Consider the following 18,601-nt stretch of genomic DNA (forward strand, 5'->3'; position numbering starts at 1 on the left):
CAGTGAGTATGTCCTTCCTTATATATTAATTGGCTCACTGCCATGATTTAACCTGTTCATGGCTCAGCTCTGTAGAGTGGCTTGCCCGTGGATTTCCCTGAGGAGATATGTAGACATATCTCAATATTTTTTCCTATCAACAATTCGAAACTATTTGCAAATTCAACAACTCTACTCATCACATACATTTGATCTAGGATATATTCACTATTGTAGACAGTAATGACTTACACGTTACTTACGGAGTCCTGAGTATTCCTCAGCTCTGTCCATTGAAACCACTCACAAACTACAGCTGTAGTTTCTCTTCTCCCCATATATGCATCTGTTAAGTCTCTGATACATCTCTAGCATTTTTCCCCCTCCAATAGCCTTCCATCCGTTTAAGCACACCCTCTGCCAGAAGGGCACAGGACGTGATCTGAGGAGGGAACATTTGGTTTCAACTTTTTTTTCAGACACCAACTGTACTTCCCTGGTGGGGAAGACAAGTTCTGGACCCTGATCCCTGCTTCCTGCTACGATGTCTACATGTTCAAGCTATAGTGACTTCTTTTGATTGTTAATAAATCAGTGCCCTAACAACCAGCCACAGCAGGTTGCAGCTTCTATTTAAAAAGATCCCCAAACTACTCCAAACAATCATTTTGATTTGACAAAGAGCATCGAACCTTGGCCTTTCCATGAATTGTTGAGAAATGTAAAATAACCTTGCAGTTCACAAAATTGCTTGTTCACCTCTTTCATGAGTCTCAAGGGACCAGCTTTTTCTTCTCACTTTCAGTCCACCTATTTTAGCCTTCTGGTACTTTTTTCCTGCTTTTACCTGTACACAATTACTTGATGCAAGGCACAGTTAACTGTTTCCACTAAGCAAAGGTGACCTCATGTAATTAGCCTACAAGAAGTTCCTCCTGGAACTTTATATTCCTGATACAAAGAAAATAAGTTACAAACAAACCCACTCCACCCCCTCCAAAAACCCCCACAAAACAAACAACAACAAAACACCAAAAAAGCAGAATAAAACAAACCCAAAACCAACCAACCAAAAATACCAAACCCCCAAACACCTTTATGTGACTTATGTAACCACTGCATCCCCTGATCTCTGACTTAGAACTTCCAACAAGAGGATCAGTGATCTTTTCAATCAGATGGAAGGAAGGAAAGAAAAAAAGAGATACCAACAATGCAACCATAATTTGGATGCAAAATCCTAGGGTTTGCAGCTAGATATTGTAGCTCAAGATTGTACTCCTACAGCATCTTGATAGGGTAGTTACCATCCTCTGAATTTTAATAGAGCTCAGGGACCAACTATTCAAGACATTCAGCATCTTCACAACTGTATTAGCTCTGGTAATAGTTTAGTGTTGCAACTCAATATTATCTCCCTACATGCATCACAGTGTATGCTTTGGAATTGGGCAGTTAAAAGCAAGATACAAGAAGGGTTGACAGTGCCATGATTTTGAATTACTGTAATTCTGTCAAAGTTTATCAATGGGATTTTATTACATTAGTAAAAATACTTCAATCTAATCCAAAGTGTGTAAGCAAATTTAAATTCCCCACCTGAACTTTTGCCGCCAAAATACCCTTATCTCAGTCCACTTCAGCAAACTAAGACACACACACATAGACAAACTTACTCTCAGTCAAATTCCCTTTTATTTCACAGATGTTAATTGCTAACAAAGCTAAACAAATCTGCAGTTCAGATTGAGTCACTGAAACTTGTTCCAAAGACCGGGAGGAACAGACTTTATGCAATTTGTTTGTCACTTCAACCCTTATTATTTCCTCTGCTTTGAAATACAACAGTGAAAACATATTTTCATGTTTTGTTCTATATAATTTTAACATCTTTTAAGCTCTACATCCTCTGCATGAAAACCAATAAATATGTTAGTGTGAAAACAGACTAGAAAATTTCACTAATCTACAAATATCATTAATGAGAAACTTTCTTTCATATGTAACGATTCTTTTCAGTGACGCACTTGGAAAATTTTCTGATTACCACATTTTGCACAGACTACAGCATTCTTGGATTAGGTCCAAATTTAAAGAGAACTAATTTTCTCCTTTTATGAAAAAAATGCCAGTTATAAACATACAGAGCTGAAAATGGAAAGCAGCCTTAGGAATTAAATAGGTTTTTTTATGCAGCTCAATCGAGACATACCAGAAGTAAATTAGGTTCAATACTGAAGAGCATTTTAAAGTATCCTAGCAATTACACAGGAAGCTGGATGTAGTAACTATCAAGTTTTCAATTCAACCATATCTTTGGAAAAATCAGATTTAATATCACATTAGCTCACAATTTTTAATATATTTGGTAACTCTGCTGCAACAGAGATCCTGCTTATTGCTTTGAAACATACAACATTATCATTGAAACCTAGATGCTTATCCGGAGTTCTTAGTTGCCAAAATTAAAAAGATCAAGGAGAAGACTAGGAACAAAGGCACATGGTTAATTTATAAAAGTATTTACAGGGTACTTGAACATTTATTTCTATCTACTAGAAATTCATCTTGAATACAAAAAGAAACCAAAAAAAACCTCTACTGAAACATGTTAAAGGAGATCATCCTAAACCGATATTCTCAAGCAATATGAGTAGAGAATCTTATACTCCATTAAATTATTTCTGGAACTAAATTTGTCATTTTGAATATGGAATTTTCAAATATTAAAATTCATACATTTATTATTCCTCTAAGCAATGTGGTATTTCAGTGCAACCCTCTTCAAAGACTGAAGCTGGCACAGTTAAGGCAGTCTACTAACACTGTTTAAAATTCAGCACATAGTGTTTAATCATTGAGGTGCCTGTATCTCTATTTGGAGAGCTCTCTTTTGAAACCTTCACCCATACCATCATCCTTCTAGTAATGCAGTTTCAAACACACCATGTTTAAACACCACAGTTCTTGCAGTGCTTGGAGTTTTTTTGGAGGTGATAAGGGAGGAGTCTAACATCTGTTAGCTCCAGAAGCAACTCTGCAGGATGGGTAACATCCCCAAGTTGATGTGTAGCTTCTACTGCGTCCTGTCCTAACCTTCAGAGGCTGCCAACAAGATGCTTCTAAAACTACACCCATTACATTCAAACCTAAAAGCACTCTATAAGTCCTGGTACTGTAATCTGCGCTCACTGATACTGTTTTGACAGTCTGTTGCTAAAACCAAACTAATTTTCCTAAGGTGGGTTTTCACTTTTCATGGAAGTTCACTGATGCACTCATTCAAAAAAAATCCAAACCCTATCTGAACAAATCAAGCAAACTTTAAGAGGACTTGATCACATTCTGATTTTTTGCCTACTGACTTCAACTAGTCATTTTGAAAATATTATTCATGATGATGGCAAAAAAATTTACTCTAATTGTATGGAAATGGTTTCCATTAAAGTTTAATAAGGCTATACAACAAAGGTGACTAGTGCTGTCTATCTACAGGTGACAGGTTGGGGCATCAGAACTGACCTGAAGTATTAAAAAACTTCACAGGAGGGAAAAAACCCAAAAAATAAATAACTGCATAGTATGTGATCCCTTTTATTCACTGAAGCTGCCCATGTATATTCCAGGTGGAAGACAGCAGAACAGCTGCTCAGCCTTTAGATGCAGGTGTGTTTCGTGCTTGCTGTAACATCTTTCCATCTTGCTTTGTTGCCATATCTCTTCAAAGGACAATTACATTAGTGGGAAGAAAAAAAAATAAGAGAAACTAGACAAGCATTTCCAGACAGATCAATATTTCTCAAATTTTCCATTTGAAATATTAAAGTAAATTTATTTATAGTGAAAGTCATCAGAAGACCATTCCCCTGGATTTAAAATATTTTGGTTTTTTTCTTTGGAAAAAAAAAATTAAAAAAAAAAAAAAAAGAAAGAAAACTAATACGCATTACTAAAACCACAGATGCTGTGGCTTTCCTGCCTGCCCCTCTTTCCTCACATATGTCCATACTGATGACAGAATCAGTTCAAATAAGTCTAATCACTATCTAAATTAACAGGGTTGTAGTCAGGGTCATCCTCTTCATCCTCCAACTCTAAATCATCCATCTCTTGGAATAAAGATTCATCAACCTCCACATTGTTTCCAGCTGTAAAGAACAGAAAAATAATTTATTTTCATGCAACTAGGAAACAGTAACTGAACAACAAAATGCACAAGACTTTTTCATATTAATTCTTCAACGTAGGTAGCTGCTAACTTACTTTTTGTATATCAAAGAGATACCAAAAAGTAAACATGACATTTTATCTTTTTACAGCTAAAGTGTTGCTATTTTTCCCCTCATAACAAAATGCATTCAAAAGAAACGTGACACAGGACCTCAGAATTCACTGGGAGAATGAAATTAAAATTTATAGTTGCCAGAAGCAGAGATCCTTTCTCCCCAGGATTGCCAGAGTAGGAGCTCAGGACCTCACAGCTGGAATAGTTACAACTATCATAATCACATAAACACGTTGGGTTTATAAAATATTCCTTATACACCATATGCCTACATACATATATTTGCCTTCAGATTTAAATTTGACAAGCAAGATGAAGCTTTGCATAGTTTCACATTGTCTTCTGAAAGAGGTGCTGCTGATCTGCAGATAAAACTTGAGGACTGCTGCTATTTTATTTGCATGCACCAACAGTGACATCTTCTGGTCACCAAATAAGTTTCTATTAATTTCACTGGATTTGAAAGAGCCTTTATAACCATTTCTATCTAAAGATAATGCCATTATGCTCTGAAAATTAGCATTAAAGACTGTTATAATGTTACAATACAGTTAGTAACCTCTTGCATTTACGACAGAATGCAAACAGCAATAAAACCGGGAGTTTTTAACCACCAATAGCAACAGGATTAAAAGTTTATACATTAACAGCAAATCATTTGGGCACAGAGCCCAGAGGTCTGTTCCTCCCTTGAGGCAGCCAAATGTGCCATCAACAAACCATCTTCATTTTATGCATTTTGGAGGAAGACAAGTTTAAATTATTCCTTCTAAAATAAACTAAACTCCCTCGTTACTGCCATTTCAAGTTTATGCTCACTGACATTCATAATAGTTTGTTTAACTGTTACTTGCAGAGAAGATACTTGATTCTCTTCTGACTGTGTTTTACCAGTAGACAATGTGGCTGCATGAAAGAATTGCCTTAACTCAAAAATCATGTATTTCAAACTAGGACACTAAAAGGTGGTACAGCAAGTTAAATAGGTATGTGACTATGAGTAGATTTATTTGCTTTACTTCCAACAGATTTTCCAAGTTTAAAATTTTTTTGACACAGTCCTACAAAACTTTCAATTGGCACTAGGTTGATATTTTAGGCAAGATAACAGGCAAATATGCAGAAGCCATGAAGAACTGGATTGCACAGAAGCAAACAGCATTTATTTTGACCTGTAAGATGTTTACTATTGGTGTTGAGGTTCAGAGAGGAGACAGAACTTCAAGATCTGTGCTTTAAATCAGGGGTAAGAAGTCTGGCTATTAGAAAAAAAAAACCACCTAAAAGCAGGGTTTGGTTGCTTTTTCGTTGTTTGTTTGTTTTGCTTCCAGTCCAATCATTTGAATAGAAGCAATGGAAATAAGAACAACTCAAGCTCAAAGCTTTATAATTTTGAAAAGATTTCCTTTGTTTTTATAAAGAGTTAAAATCACTTCAGTTCACTTTGAAAAACAGCACTTCTCAGAAAGTTCTTCCAATGTAAAAGTGATACTGAGGAAAGATGTTAAGTCAGAAATATAACACAGATTTTGCTTAGGAATTTTGATCTATTTTAAGTCATTGTCTTTCAGTTGTGGAAACAAACAGAAATTTACCATCCTCCAAGAACTGGATGTCAGAAGTGTCAAGGTTGTGATCCATTTCAAACAGCTGTTTACCTAGAAATAAAATAAAAAATAATATATAAGCAAGTAGAATTCTGAAACAACCTAAGGCAACAATAGTTACCACGTGTATTTCAGTCTTTTCATATTAACTAATTCTAGGAGACTTTTTTTTAACTGCTTGTTTCTCTAAGTTCCCCATTGTGGTTTTATGACTCTTCATCCAGGATTCATCCATGACAACAAACTTCCTCCTCTTACATGTGAAATGGGTCAGTGTTTCTTATAGTCACTTTAATGTTATTAAGGCTTTAATAATGGGGGAGGCAGAAAAATTTACACCATACTGCCCCACAGCCTGTGTTCAGTCCTTATTGCTTTAGTCGTCATCTTGCATTCCACAAGAAATCCTCTGTGGGAACTGGAAAAGAAATTAACTGACTCCTCCATCTGTTTCCATATATCCTCTCACTTGAAAAGGAACTTGCATCTACACACAAATCACCAGCTCCAACACAAACACACATCTGTGAAGGAAAGCAAATCCTCCCTTTCTGATTGGGAGGAACAGGAAGAAAAGCTCTGGACTCTTTCCATGTAAATCACCCATCTTCCATGTACATTTGCATTGCTTATGCAAGCTTCTACAAACAAGACTGGTTGGTAATACTGGGGTTACACTACTGGCATCCAAGAATAAGCCTCGTTTTGGTTTTGTAAAGGGGAGTTTTTATAAACTACATTTGTATAGAGAAAAACAGAAAAAACTTACTAACGATACTTTTAAGAACAGAAAAACTAGAAGCCTCATTTCTGTTATCTCATCTTTGCAGATTCCCAAATGCATTCCTGTCAGAGAGGAATCAAGCATGTCCCCTGCCCTGCACAGCTTTTTATGAAACTTACTACCATTAACATTTCCATCTTTGACAAATTTCATCAAAACTAGCCAAAAGTTTCAAAAGCCTCCAGAAATGAGGAGAAAACAGAACAGTGATACAGCACATAGGTCATGCTTTCTCAGGTAACCGGGTTAGAAAGCAGATCCAACATCACAGGGGAACCAGTTCAAAGCTAAGCCATGCAGACTGTAGAGGAGGATGCCCAAGATCTAATTCTTGCCTAGAGGTTCTCATAAGAAAAATAATTTCCTCCACATTTTTCTCACTGGATACAGTTTGCTTTCTACTGAATGAACCGCGATCTGCAAAACAAAGAGCCCCAAACCACTGCTAGGACAAGCTCTTCCACAAAATATCAGAGCCATTCTCACTAGTCATTGTAAGTTTGTCATATGCAGCAGCCACTGTGTTCCTTCAGTCCAGCAACAGCATCCCAAACTCCTAGATGTGCTTAGATAATCTGAAGTCACTGTACAATCCAGTGCAATAAAGGTCAAATCAATAAACTGTTGATGTAGATTTGTCCTGTTGCTTAACAAACCCCAACTATTTCTGTCTGATAGCAGCAGCTCTCTGGTATACTGGCTTAAACACAGAGTTGGAAATCTTAATGATTTCAACAGAAATCTTGTATCTTAGCTCGAAATCAGCACTCAGAAAGACTTCATGTGACATGGAGGGCAATAATCAGATACTGCATTAAGAGTTTATTTATTACCATCATCTTTCATAGCAAAACTTACTTTTAGACTTATCATTATAGTCTGGTAACATTGCAGAAATTTCACAACCAGAATTAAAACATACCACTTAATTTATTTTTGCCTGCTTGTTCTTCTTCTTTCATCTTTTTCCTTTTTATTTCTAGGAGTTCTGCATCGAACTTGGCTTTCCAATTCAGGAAATTCTCAATGGTAACAGGAGTGCCATGAAAACGTTGCTGAAAGAACAGAAAACAAGGCTGCAAACACAGCTTGCAAAGCTCAGGTGAAGATGAGCATTCTCTTATTTATTTAAATTTCAACATTCCAAAAGCATTGCTTACTGTCAAATATTCTGAGAAATTAATCCTAACTCTGAGAACAGACAAAGAACACACTTTTCTTCTGTCATGAGACTCTCCCTTCAGAGAACTATACTGAGGTGGAAACTCTCATGGAAAAATCTTGCACACTACTTTTGGACCCTAGAGTGCAATAGTTCAAAATGCATCACTAATACAAGTTATCTATAAGTAGGCAGCACTTCTTATCAACCCTTAAGTGCAATCTACACTTAAATATTTACCATTAAAATACACTAACTCTTTTATGTTGTTGAAACAGAAAAAAAAGGATCATTGTTTCTCAGCCATTTTCAGAAATACTAAACCTTCCAAGTCCCATCACCCTCTAGCTATTTCTCAGGAAGTAAGTGAAGACTCATTAGTTGGACTTATAACGGCATATTCCATGAACGGAAAAAACAATTCTACGGTGGTTGATTGAATGGACACGCACAAGGAGGACAAACCAGTGTTGAAGACTGGTCCCACTGCTTCCACCCTATCCACTCAGTTTACCAAGGAAGAGAGCCCTCCTCAAACCATAGAGTCTGTGTGCAGCATGACATATTCTAGCCTTTCTAGCTTCCCATCCCCTCCTGCTTCTTCAGGCAAAAACCTGTTTACAGCAACTTTGACTTCATTTGGGAAAAATCCCTGCCCCTTCCTTAGGAAGTAATGCTATCACACTGCTCCTGCTTCAAACCCACACATTCTAAGAAAGCAGGGAGTCTTTTTTAGTTGAAAACACTATTTTACATACTTTCTCTTCTTCTTCTGCTTCTCTTTCTTTCTGTTTCTTCTCCTCTTCTCTTCGTGTTTTTATTTGATCCACTATTTCATTTAATTTCTCCTGTACTGCTGAGACTAGAGTGAAGATCATTACCATTCCTAAATTTTCTTCTGCCTACAACACAAAGAAGGCAACTTCAAACAGAAGAACCTCAAACCTTCAGCAGATGAATGCATAAGTGCATTTAGAAAGCAGGATGCTGTGCAAATGCAGACAGCACAGCTGATGCATTCTGCACCAGTCTCAAAAGCTTGCTGTAAAATCCAAATCAATTGGCCATTTAATTCAGTTAGTAATCCCCACATGGGTGTGCAGCAAAACACAAAGCTGAACACCTTTGTTCAGGCTGTCAACACATTACAGACATGTGGAAAGCTTTTTCATGAACAAAATAAAATATGTAGTAGAAATACAACTCTAAAATTTGAGTATTATAAATCATAAGAGACAAGAGTCACTCAGAACCTCTCCTGTAGGTTTATTCCTTAATCCTATTACATGCTCCTTTGAAGTGAGACAGTTTCCCAGGAAAACCAAAAAACATCAGTTGATGGAAGGCCATATGAAGTAAAGTAAAATGAAAGAAAGCCTACTGAACATATTATGGCAATTTTAGGGCAGGGAGGACTTGTCAGGAATTCCTGAAACCAAAGAAGGGTTTCCTTCTCATTCTTTCATGATGCAGTCTCACTGATCCCAAAGGTTGAAGAGATCCACCCCCACCACCCAAACAGTTACATTATTAAAAAGAATCAAGCATCAATGTGGCATTTTTCAATATTTCCAAATAAAACTGAAATGGCTTATTTTCGTAAATACTACATGTACAGTTAAACAAATTCACCTTAAGATAGAATTGCAAATCAGGGGAGGCTCTAGTGCACTTCCATTTCATTATCGTACACACTGAATTAGCCCTATATTTTACCTCATTACCACAGTTTACCTCAATAATGTCATTTACCAAACTCAAACCTCACAGTCAGTCCCTATAGTACGGAATAGGTTTCAGGTCAGTAGCACATACCTCAGAAAACAACTGATTTGAGAGAGGAGTTCTGGCTAAAGTACGAAGTGATATCAAGCTGTATCAAGATGTTCCATTTTCCTTACCTGCTGCTCTAGCAGTTTTATAATGTCTGTGACATCATTATCATCAAGATTCTCCTGTGAGACAATTTCATAGAGTGGAGTTTCATCAGGGTATTTTTCTCTATAGGTAAATTTAAGCGTTGTTTGGACAGCTACAAGATAAAAAACATACGTTCTTATGGTGGTAACTCTATATAAATTTATTGTATATTTTTTTATTGTATCGACAGTCTAAAGATTATAAAATATAAAATATTCTTGCCTTAAAAACAGTCTTCTTACACAGATGTTAAAATAATATGAACAGATTTAAACACAAACCACAAGTTCTGAGAAATTAAGATTATGAAAAAGTTTACACTTGCACAAACTATTATAACCTATTCATGTCTGAAAGGTCTTTAGGAAGACTGGAAAACCTTCTGTGGTATGGCAGATACCAGAGCAGTAATCTCTTCTCCCTCATATTCTACTTAAAGCTGGAAAATGGTGAAGAGTCCTAACAATAGACCTAAAGAGAATCTCAACATATTAGTACTTTAAATTCTGTGTGCCTGGTTGGAGTATCAATCTCTGTGTTGGGTTCCAAAGTTCCCCATAAATCTTATGACAAAAACACTATGTGCAGTAGGAGGTATTAAGCAAAGAACCACCTAAGGAAAACACATTCAAGCTGAAGCTGCCCAGAGCCAGGATAACATGGAAACAAGTAGAAGAAAATCAAGGTCCTTTTACACATCCTCCCAGAATACCAAGGAGAAGCTTTCCTTTAGTTCCAGACTCACAGTTCTTGGCAGCCCAGGAGCCTCTTCAACACAGACACCTGCTCCAAGCAGGACTTGCTCCTTTAAAACTTAATAAGACAGTACCTTTAAGTGCTTAAGTTTATTCCTTCTGTTACAGTAACCCAGAATAGCAGCTTCCAAATCTGCTTGGAGCAAGGCTTGCTTACATCATGCCCATGCAATTGTGGACACTCAACAAATACACAGCGACTTGGGACCCACAGCCCTCTGCTCTGGAACTGTTCCTTAAAGGCTGCACATTCAGAGCCCACAAACTCAACTCTCCCTTGTGGCTGGCATACATAAAGTTGCTAGGAAAAAAATCCCCTCACATGGCTGTAAGCTGCTACAAGGATGATGATAACCCATACTTTTTGAAGATACACTACAAAGCCTTTGAGATTCAGCAGAAAGCAGACCTAGCACTCACATTTCTGTAAACTAAACAAGGACCACCAAAATCCCTGAACTTCATTTGCTGAGCAGCGTTTGCTGTATCAGGCCCTTAAGAGGACTTAAATGGAGGTACACATAGTTTTTGGTGATAGAGTTAGGCCTACAAAGAAACTCCTCCTGTATATGTTTAAGACACGACCAACTTACTTTCATCATTTTCTCCAGCTTCAGATGTCACAGTGATCGTGAAAGTTGTTGGCTTTTCTGACAATACTGTTCAAAGGAAAAAAAAAAGTCAGTGAGAGAGTCTTTAAATCAGACAACCACTTCTTCACATCACTAAAACTTGTCAAGGACTAATGAAGAAAAGAAGCTCTTGATACAGTGTTAAGGGCCTTTTAACCTTATTAATAAATACTTTTCCATTAACAGCTACTTTCCATATCATGTGATGCCTGGAGTACTCTTTGAATGAGCGCATATAACACCAAAAATATCAAGAAATTTCTCCTTTGGAAAACTTTCTCTTCTGGCAGTTTCACTTTTCCAGAAAGTACAAATCTACCTACCATCAGTTAGTGCCTGGAATGTGTTCAGAAAGCTCCCAAAGCTAATTTGCTTTACTGCACCAGATATATGTGATGAGCACCCAGTGTACTCTTGACCCTGGACTACTTTTACAGTATGTCTGCACCTATATTTAGGACAGCTTAATGTAAGAAACGCTTCTTAAAACAAAAAAAGGAAGGGTTTTCCTTCAAGACTGTACTACCCCAGTAATGTACTAGAATGTGTAAATCAGGTAGCTAGAAGACAGACAAAAAGCGGCTCCTATGGAGACGCACAGAATGCAAGCGCTATGATCTGTGTTTCACAGGCTGAAAACCTCATTGCACAATTGTGGGTTGCAGATCATATCCTCACATAAGGACTGCTCTGTATCACTGTTACAACCTATGCCCAAACTAGTATACATTCTTCCAAAGTATTATGTGAATTTTGCCTAATTGCTAATGTTCTACTACTATCTTTATTTCCTCTTCTTCTCTCGGGCGTAAAAGCATTACATGAATGAACAATAAACTGTGGAGTAAGCATCTGAGCAGAGGCTTTACAAAAGAATATTAGTTCCGTATCAGTAATTCAGCGTCCCCAGCTACCAGAGATCAATTTACATATCTTTAAGTAATCTTTAACATAAAACTGAAGAACCAAAAAGATTTTCAGATTGAGGCAATGGACAAACATCTGTGTGATGAAGTTGCTGTCAAATAAGACACTGTGGGACTTCGGGCACAGTAGATACTGTGCAGGAAGGGAACTGAAAATGCCCTGTTTTTTCCACTGTTAAAATTCTTTGGATACTGAGCAACATAAACCATGTTGGAATAGCTAACATGGTAGATACTCTTAATTGTTTGATGGTAACTTAGAAGTCCTGGAAAACTGATGAACCAACATATCCATCTTACCAAAGTTTCAGTAATACAACATACTCCACCAAGGAACTAAAGCTTTCCTTTTTTCCACCACAAGACAGCAACAGAATAAGGCAAGGACTGGCTGAGGATATTTACGGAGAAAACAGCATCTTTACGTACCCCAAAACACCCCGTGCTACACGGTCGTGACAAGCTATTACCGAAAAGGAAAACCAGTCGGCACACAAGCCAATTCCCCAACTGCCATGTAGGGCCGCATCTTTTGCAAGGTTTCTCCAAAGGGCATCCTTCCACCCGCCACAGCCCGGGCTGGGACAGAGGAGCGGGTACCCACGCTGGGCAGCTGTGCCACGGCGCCAAACGCGGCAGAGGCAGCGCCGCGCACCGCACCGGCACCTACCTGGCGACGGGAGCCATCGAGTGCTTTGCTTTTCCTCCCCAGGGAAAGCAAACAAAAAGCCCGAAAAAGCCACCCAGGCTGGGGGGCTCGGGAGCCCCGGGGCAGCCTCGGCGCGGCCTCCCACCCGTCCCGCCGGCACGGCGCGGCCCCGCCGCGGCTCACCCGTGAACGAGTCCGGGTAGATGGACTCCAGAGCCTCCAGCTCGTTGCGCTGCTCCTCGCTGTAGTCCGTCATCGTCGCCCGCCGCCGCCGCCCACGGCCATGGGCCGCCGGCCCCGCAGCGACCCCGACCCGCAGCCGCTCCCCGCCTGCCCGCGCCTGCGTCCTGCCCGCCTGCTGCCTTCCCTTCCTAGCATGCCTAGCGCTCGCGCTCGGCGCTGGATGCCTTTGGGCTGCAGGGGAGGGAGGGAGGGAGGCGGAGCGGCGGGTGGTGCTGCCGTCGCTGGGCCGGGCGAAAGGCGGCGGTGAAGGCACGGGGAGCCGGCCTGGATCCTCTTCATCATCAGGGGAGGCATAAGGTGCGGTGCTCTCTGCTCAGCAAATTCCAGCAGTTGCTGCTTGGCGTTCAGCTCCGGGCCGAGCGGGCTGGGCGTGTTTTCCGCCTGTAGCTGACGTGCAGGAGGAATCCTTCCGCCATGCTCCACTCCACACGTGCGCTGCTTCCCCGCAGCTTCAGGGTCGCTATAAAGAGCACATTGCTGTTAGGCAGGTATTCACTCGCGGACGTTCTTCCTTTGAAAACTTACAGGGAGCAGCAAACTGAAGAGGATTCAAAACCGATGCTCTAGGTATCACAGAAGGGTACCGTGAAGGCAGCTGAATGCCATTTCTGCCAGAAATTGGAAGGTGCTGGTGGAGGACTCTCTCCTGTGGGAGGTGTCACACACTGGAGCAGGGGAAGAATGTGAGAAGCCCTCCCCTGAGGAGGAAGGAACAGCAGAGATGTGATGAACTGCCCGCAACCCTCCTTCACCCTGCTCCTGTATTACTGGGAGGAGGAGGAGGTAGAAAATTTGTGAGTGAAGGTGAGCCCAGGAAGAAGGAAGGCAGGCGGCAAATGTACTGTAATTTTTATTTCTCATTGTTTTACTCTGAGTTGATTGGTAATAAAATAATTTCTCCAAGTGGAATGTATTTTGCCTGTGACAGTAAACGGTGAGTGATCTCTCCCTGTCCTTATCACAAACCATGAGAATTTCTTTATATTCTCTCTCCCCTATCCAGCTGAGGAGGGGAGTGACAGAGGAGCTTGGGTGGGCACCTGTTGTCCAGTCAGGGTCAACCCACTACCTATGCAAAAGCTGAGGGTTCAAATGAATGATGTAAAGTGATGTAAAATATGCCTAGGTTCCAGTTATTCAACAAATACGTTGTTTGCATTTGCTAAAATGCTTGCTTTTGTTTAGAAGTTTAGATCTCCAAGACCACACATATTTACCAAGATCTGCAATTTAACTTGCTTCTGGCTCTTACATTTTGTAGTAAAACATACCAAATAATTATATTTCTCCTCCTCAACCACCAGGGGTCATTTATTAATAACAGATAGCATCCCATAGTTTAGCATATAGCTTTGGAGTATACAACATGTGTATATGTACATTACAAGGCAATACAGGAAGTATTAAGAAAAATTATGGTATGCATTTTCCCCCAACCCCTTTTAGAGTTAGAAACATTTGCACAAGGAGTTAGAGAGGAGATGAGTAACATCACATCATGCCACACTGAATTAACACAAAAACATCATTAATCCTTCTTTCACTAAATTCAGTAGTTTCTAATCACAATAACATTCGTGGGCCCAGTGGTATGTCTAAATTACAAGATCTTTGCAGGCAAAGCAAACCTTACTGCACAAAGGAGATTTTTTTTCCTATCTTGATTTGCTATTTGTACAGTGGGCAAGCCATAAACACCTGAGAAATTTTGAAGTGTTTCTAAAAATGAGACTGATCTTGCTATTGCTTTCAGCCAGAACACCTTTCAACTCAGTTTACCAAATGTCAAGTGTTTGCTCATACAGCTGCTCCATGTTAGACACCTCCATCCTCTGCCTCAGTGGGAATTTTCTCTCCTTACCAGAATTGAAAGTTCTCTCATCATTGTATCTAGACTCAGCCTTTGACAATAAGATTTCCCCTATGTTTCTTCTGTGCTCCTGTAGCCAGACTTAACTTGTAGTTAGTTAGCTCAGTGTACTTTATTCATACAATACAAAAAAAAAAGTGGAAGAGGAGACATAAATAATTTCTGCTAGGGCTCACTAAGAAAAAAGCTGAATCGCTGCTTTTGCTCTATACAGAATGCACTAACTCAGAGGATCCAGTCAAAGTTTAGCTATTAAAAATCTTTTTAATGGGAAGAAAAAAGTTTTTAAAAAAGCATCTGCAAATAACTTTCCCAGTACATATTTATCCTTTTAGCATAACTATTAGAAAGCAGAGAGCTGCAGCTTGAAACAGCCCACCCTAATCTAGACATAGATCACATCCCATAGGAGTCAGATGCCGTCAGTAAAGGCATCTGTAAGTGTGTGCTAAAGGACTGCATTAACAAGATGTACTTGCTCACATACTTTATATATCAATGTAATAATGCATTGGAAAGTTCCAGAGCAGCTCAGGTCTGATACAGACCTAGACAGGGTCCTGCATTTCTGCAAGGTGGTGTGGTGGCTTGGATCCTCAGAGCTGTGTTTTGATCAAAGGGTCTTCATCAGTCTTCAAGTATTTTCCATTTGCACGTTCCTTGAGTGCCCAGTCATGGAGGAGACTATAATCATAGTGCTCCTCATCCACTTGTTTTAGAAAGGCCAGTCCAGAAATGGCTTGCCACTCTCTGAGAGATGGGATGCGAATTTCCTTTACATTTTCACTTCCTGGGACAAAGCCAAAAAACTTCCTTACATGCTGCATGGCGTAGAGCCTGGAGTGCTGCTCCGTTGCCTCATCAAAGAGCTCCTGCTCATTGTGGACATAGCTGCTCCAGTATCTGAGGTGTAGAAAGCTGAGTGGGGAGAAACAGCTTGCCAGGCAGTAAGACAGGAAGACAGTGATGACTACCACAGCAATCAGAAGCCAGCCAGCCACCTTACAAAGAAAAAGAAAAGAACTGTTACAGCTGAAAATACAGTGGTAACTTCTGAACACCAGAAAATCCATGTGATCTTTACTTGCTTTTCCTAAATAATAATGTTAACAAGGTATAAGCCTGGAAAAAGTCTGCTGACACCAAACACAGTCTATGCCTACTGGAGGCAGCTGTGTAGTAAAGTCACTTGTTCTTGTCAAGTTTAAGAAAGTTCTGTTATATAACTTTAAGTATATTGCTCTAACAACTGTTGTTGTTAGAAGAGAAGCCACATAACTTCTAGACTGTATTAGCTTATGGCCTCTTTAAAACCAGTTTTCTCTGAAGTGTCAACTTGATGTTCACCCCATTATTTACCCAGTATGTAAACTTTTAGAATCGAGTCTGATCTTGGTTCCCATGGAACTCCCATAGCCTGGGCCCCTTAGCCACACATGATGCTTTAATGAAGAAACTTCATACCCTCCCTGGTTCTTTGACTTTCATTTGTGTTACTTGATAGTACTTTTCAGGATACTACACAGGGAAGAATATATCCTCTCATAGCAGGTAACAAGTGGGACAACGAGACATAGTAATTTATATACCTAAAATTCAGTTCCACTTAGAAGAAAAAAAGCAGGCTTCAAAACACAAGAGATTTTGCACTCAGGACACAAGGCGCTGATCTTGTTCTAACACTTTGCCTGCTGAATTAACTCTACCTCTCATCATTAGGTTCAGAGGCAACAGAAACAACATGAGTTACTCACTTGTGACTGGTATCGGAGTAGGAGAATCACTTCATCTCTTGCCCGAGTCATCTCTGGTGGAACTAACTGACTGCATGGAAACGTAGCCAGTATCCTTCTGTGTTCACTAGCAGTAACATTAGGATTAGCTCCATAATAATACGTGGGGACATACTCACTCACAGCACAGACATAATATGAGCCATTTATCAGGGTGACTGCTAGCCATGTTACTGGAGCAACCAGTGCTCTCCCAGTGATGCTACACAGAACAAAGCAGATCAATTTGCATTTCAGTAACCGGTTAGTCACCTTCTCAAAATGAGATCTTTTGCCTGTAACCAGCCTCCAAGTCTGGTTATTCAGGGCATAGCCAACAATCAGAAGGATCAGTGCAGGAACTCCTAGGAAAGCCAGCCCATAAATAAGGTTCTGTCCAACGTGACAGGGACAGCTGAACGTGAAAAAAGAGAAAAGCTGCTGCCCACCAATTGTCAGTATTGCAATTATAGCATTAGCAATAACAACTTCTTTGCCTTTCAGAAAAGTTAACCACTTTGGAAGGAAAGTCATTTTAGTTCTTACTCTTTACCAGATTTTTTTGCTTTAAGTCAACACCAGCTTTTAGCTATATTTAACTAACGTTAATGGCAGAACAGAACAAACTCCAACAGCTTAAGAAAAACACCACCAAACACAACACCAAAAAACCCTCCTGCTAGTCTTTCTCCTCCCCCTAATTCTCAGTAGCTTGTTTGCTAGCTTTAAATATGCTTGCAGACATCCACTGATGTGATTTAATTGATTCAGTAATTTATCTCAGCAGTTCTGGAACACTGAGCTTTTAGGCAGTTGTGAGCTCTGCCAGCCCCTTGCTAATTGTCTGAAACTAACAATAAATTCCCCCTACCTTTTGGATGACGTGCAGTGCTATCAAACTGATGACTAACTTGCCAGGATTAATTGCCAAGCTGTTTGCTAATCAACAGTAATTAGCAGGAACATGGCATGAGACTAGAACACAAAAGAAATAGGAAAAAGGAAGATCTTTCAGCTGTTCTCCCTAAAAGAACAAACAAAGAAAGACTTGGCAACTGGACTGATTATAAAAAAACCGAAGTATTTAAAATGCTTCCACTTTAAAATAAACCCATAAAATATTCCATAAGTGGCACAACATTTGGAATCCCTGTGCTGTTTGTATTTAATGTCAGTTCTGGGGCAATTTGCTCTCCAAACTGGAGTCTGCTGAACTACAAGGATTTTAGTGTTTCACCTGTAGGTTGCAAGAAGCTGGCATATGTCTTTTCCTGAAAGTGTTGGTTTCCTTTGGAAAGGTGGGTTTTTTGGTTTTGGGTTTTTTTTTGGTAATGTGTAATCTGCTATTCACTTCACACAGTGTCAAGCCAGCTGGCATTTATATAGTATACTTGTGATTACAAGTTTTAAGATTTTTTGTAAGTATGGTCAGCCCCATTCTGTGGGCTGAGAGAGATAGAAATTTTTCAATTAAGCATTTCCAGAACTGGTTTCTGGATATTCACATATATAGTCTAGGCTCTGGGCATTGGTCACAAATCAAGCCTTAAGTAGAGGCCTGAAAAATTTAGAACATTTTACTCTGTATGATTTCCTCTGGCTTGCACTTTTTCTGTGGTCATGCTATCCAGTAGTTCTATACACGGCATAACAGGCTGATCTGACTATGCAAATACTTCTGTTTAAGTACTGAGAAGTCAACTGTCTGTAATATAAACATTTTTACCAAGAACAGAAAACGAAATTCATCCAGAAAGTCTATGGGGAAAATTACAGATCTCTGTCTCCAGCATGTGTGGACTTGATTGTATGATATAATAGTGTCTGTCTGCACAACCTCTTCCCTCCCCTTACATAGAGGGTTGCTAATAATAAGTTTTATCTCAAACAGTTTTAGCACCCATGGTATCTGCTTGGCTGGCAGGGACACTGTCTCAGCTGTTATACATACGGATGTCATGTTATACGTGCCTTGCTGGTTCTCTAGGCAAGACCTTGTTCCTCCAGTTCTCTGCTA

General features: G+C 39.6%; 2 protein-coding genes across 2 annotated transcripts; both read right to left on the bottom strand.

The window, feature by feature from the left end:
* Nucleotides 1–1,655: 1,655 nt before the first annotated feature.
* On the bottom strand, nt 1,656–13,048 carry RWDD1 (RWD domain containing 1). Its single transcript, XM_032683771.1, has 7 exons — nt 12,883–13,048; nt 11,086–11,151; nt 9,719–9,849; nt 8,576–8,719; nt 7,578–7,710; nt 5,860–5,922; nt 1,656–4,127 (listed from the first exon to the last, which is right to left on the bottom strand). Exons 1-7 carry the CDS (start codon nt 12,953–12,955, stop codon nt 4,015–4,017), a joined length of 723 nt encoding a protein of 240 aa, XP_032539662.1. The 5' UTR covers nt 12,956–13,048; the 3' UTR covers nt 1,656–4,014.
* Nucleotides 13,049–14,224: 1,176 nt separating this feature from the next.
* On the bottom strand, nt 14,225–17,665 carry CALHM4 (calcium homeostasis modulator family member 4). Its single transcript, XM_032682953.1, has 2 exons — nt 16,567–17,665; nt 14,225–15,813 (listed from the first exon to the last, which is right to left on the bottom strand). Exons 1-2 carry the CDS (start codon nt 17,116–17,118, stop codon nt 15,409–15,411), a joined length of 957 nt encoding a protein of 318 aa, XP_032538844.1. The 5' UTR covers nt 17,119–17,665; the 3' UTR covers nt 14,225–15,408.
* Nucleotides 17,666–18,601: the final 936 nt, after the last annotated feature.

The sequence above is a fragment of the Chiroxiphia lanceolata genome, chromosome 3, assembly GCF_009829145.1.
Source record: "Chiroxiphia lanceolata isolate bChiLan1 chromosome 3, bChiLan1.pri, whole genome shotgun sequence".
Classification (NCBI taxonomy): Eukaryota; Metazoa; Chordata; class Aves; order Passeriformes; family Pipridae; genus Chiroxiphia; species Chiroxiphia lanceolata.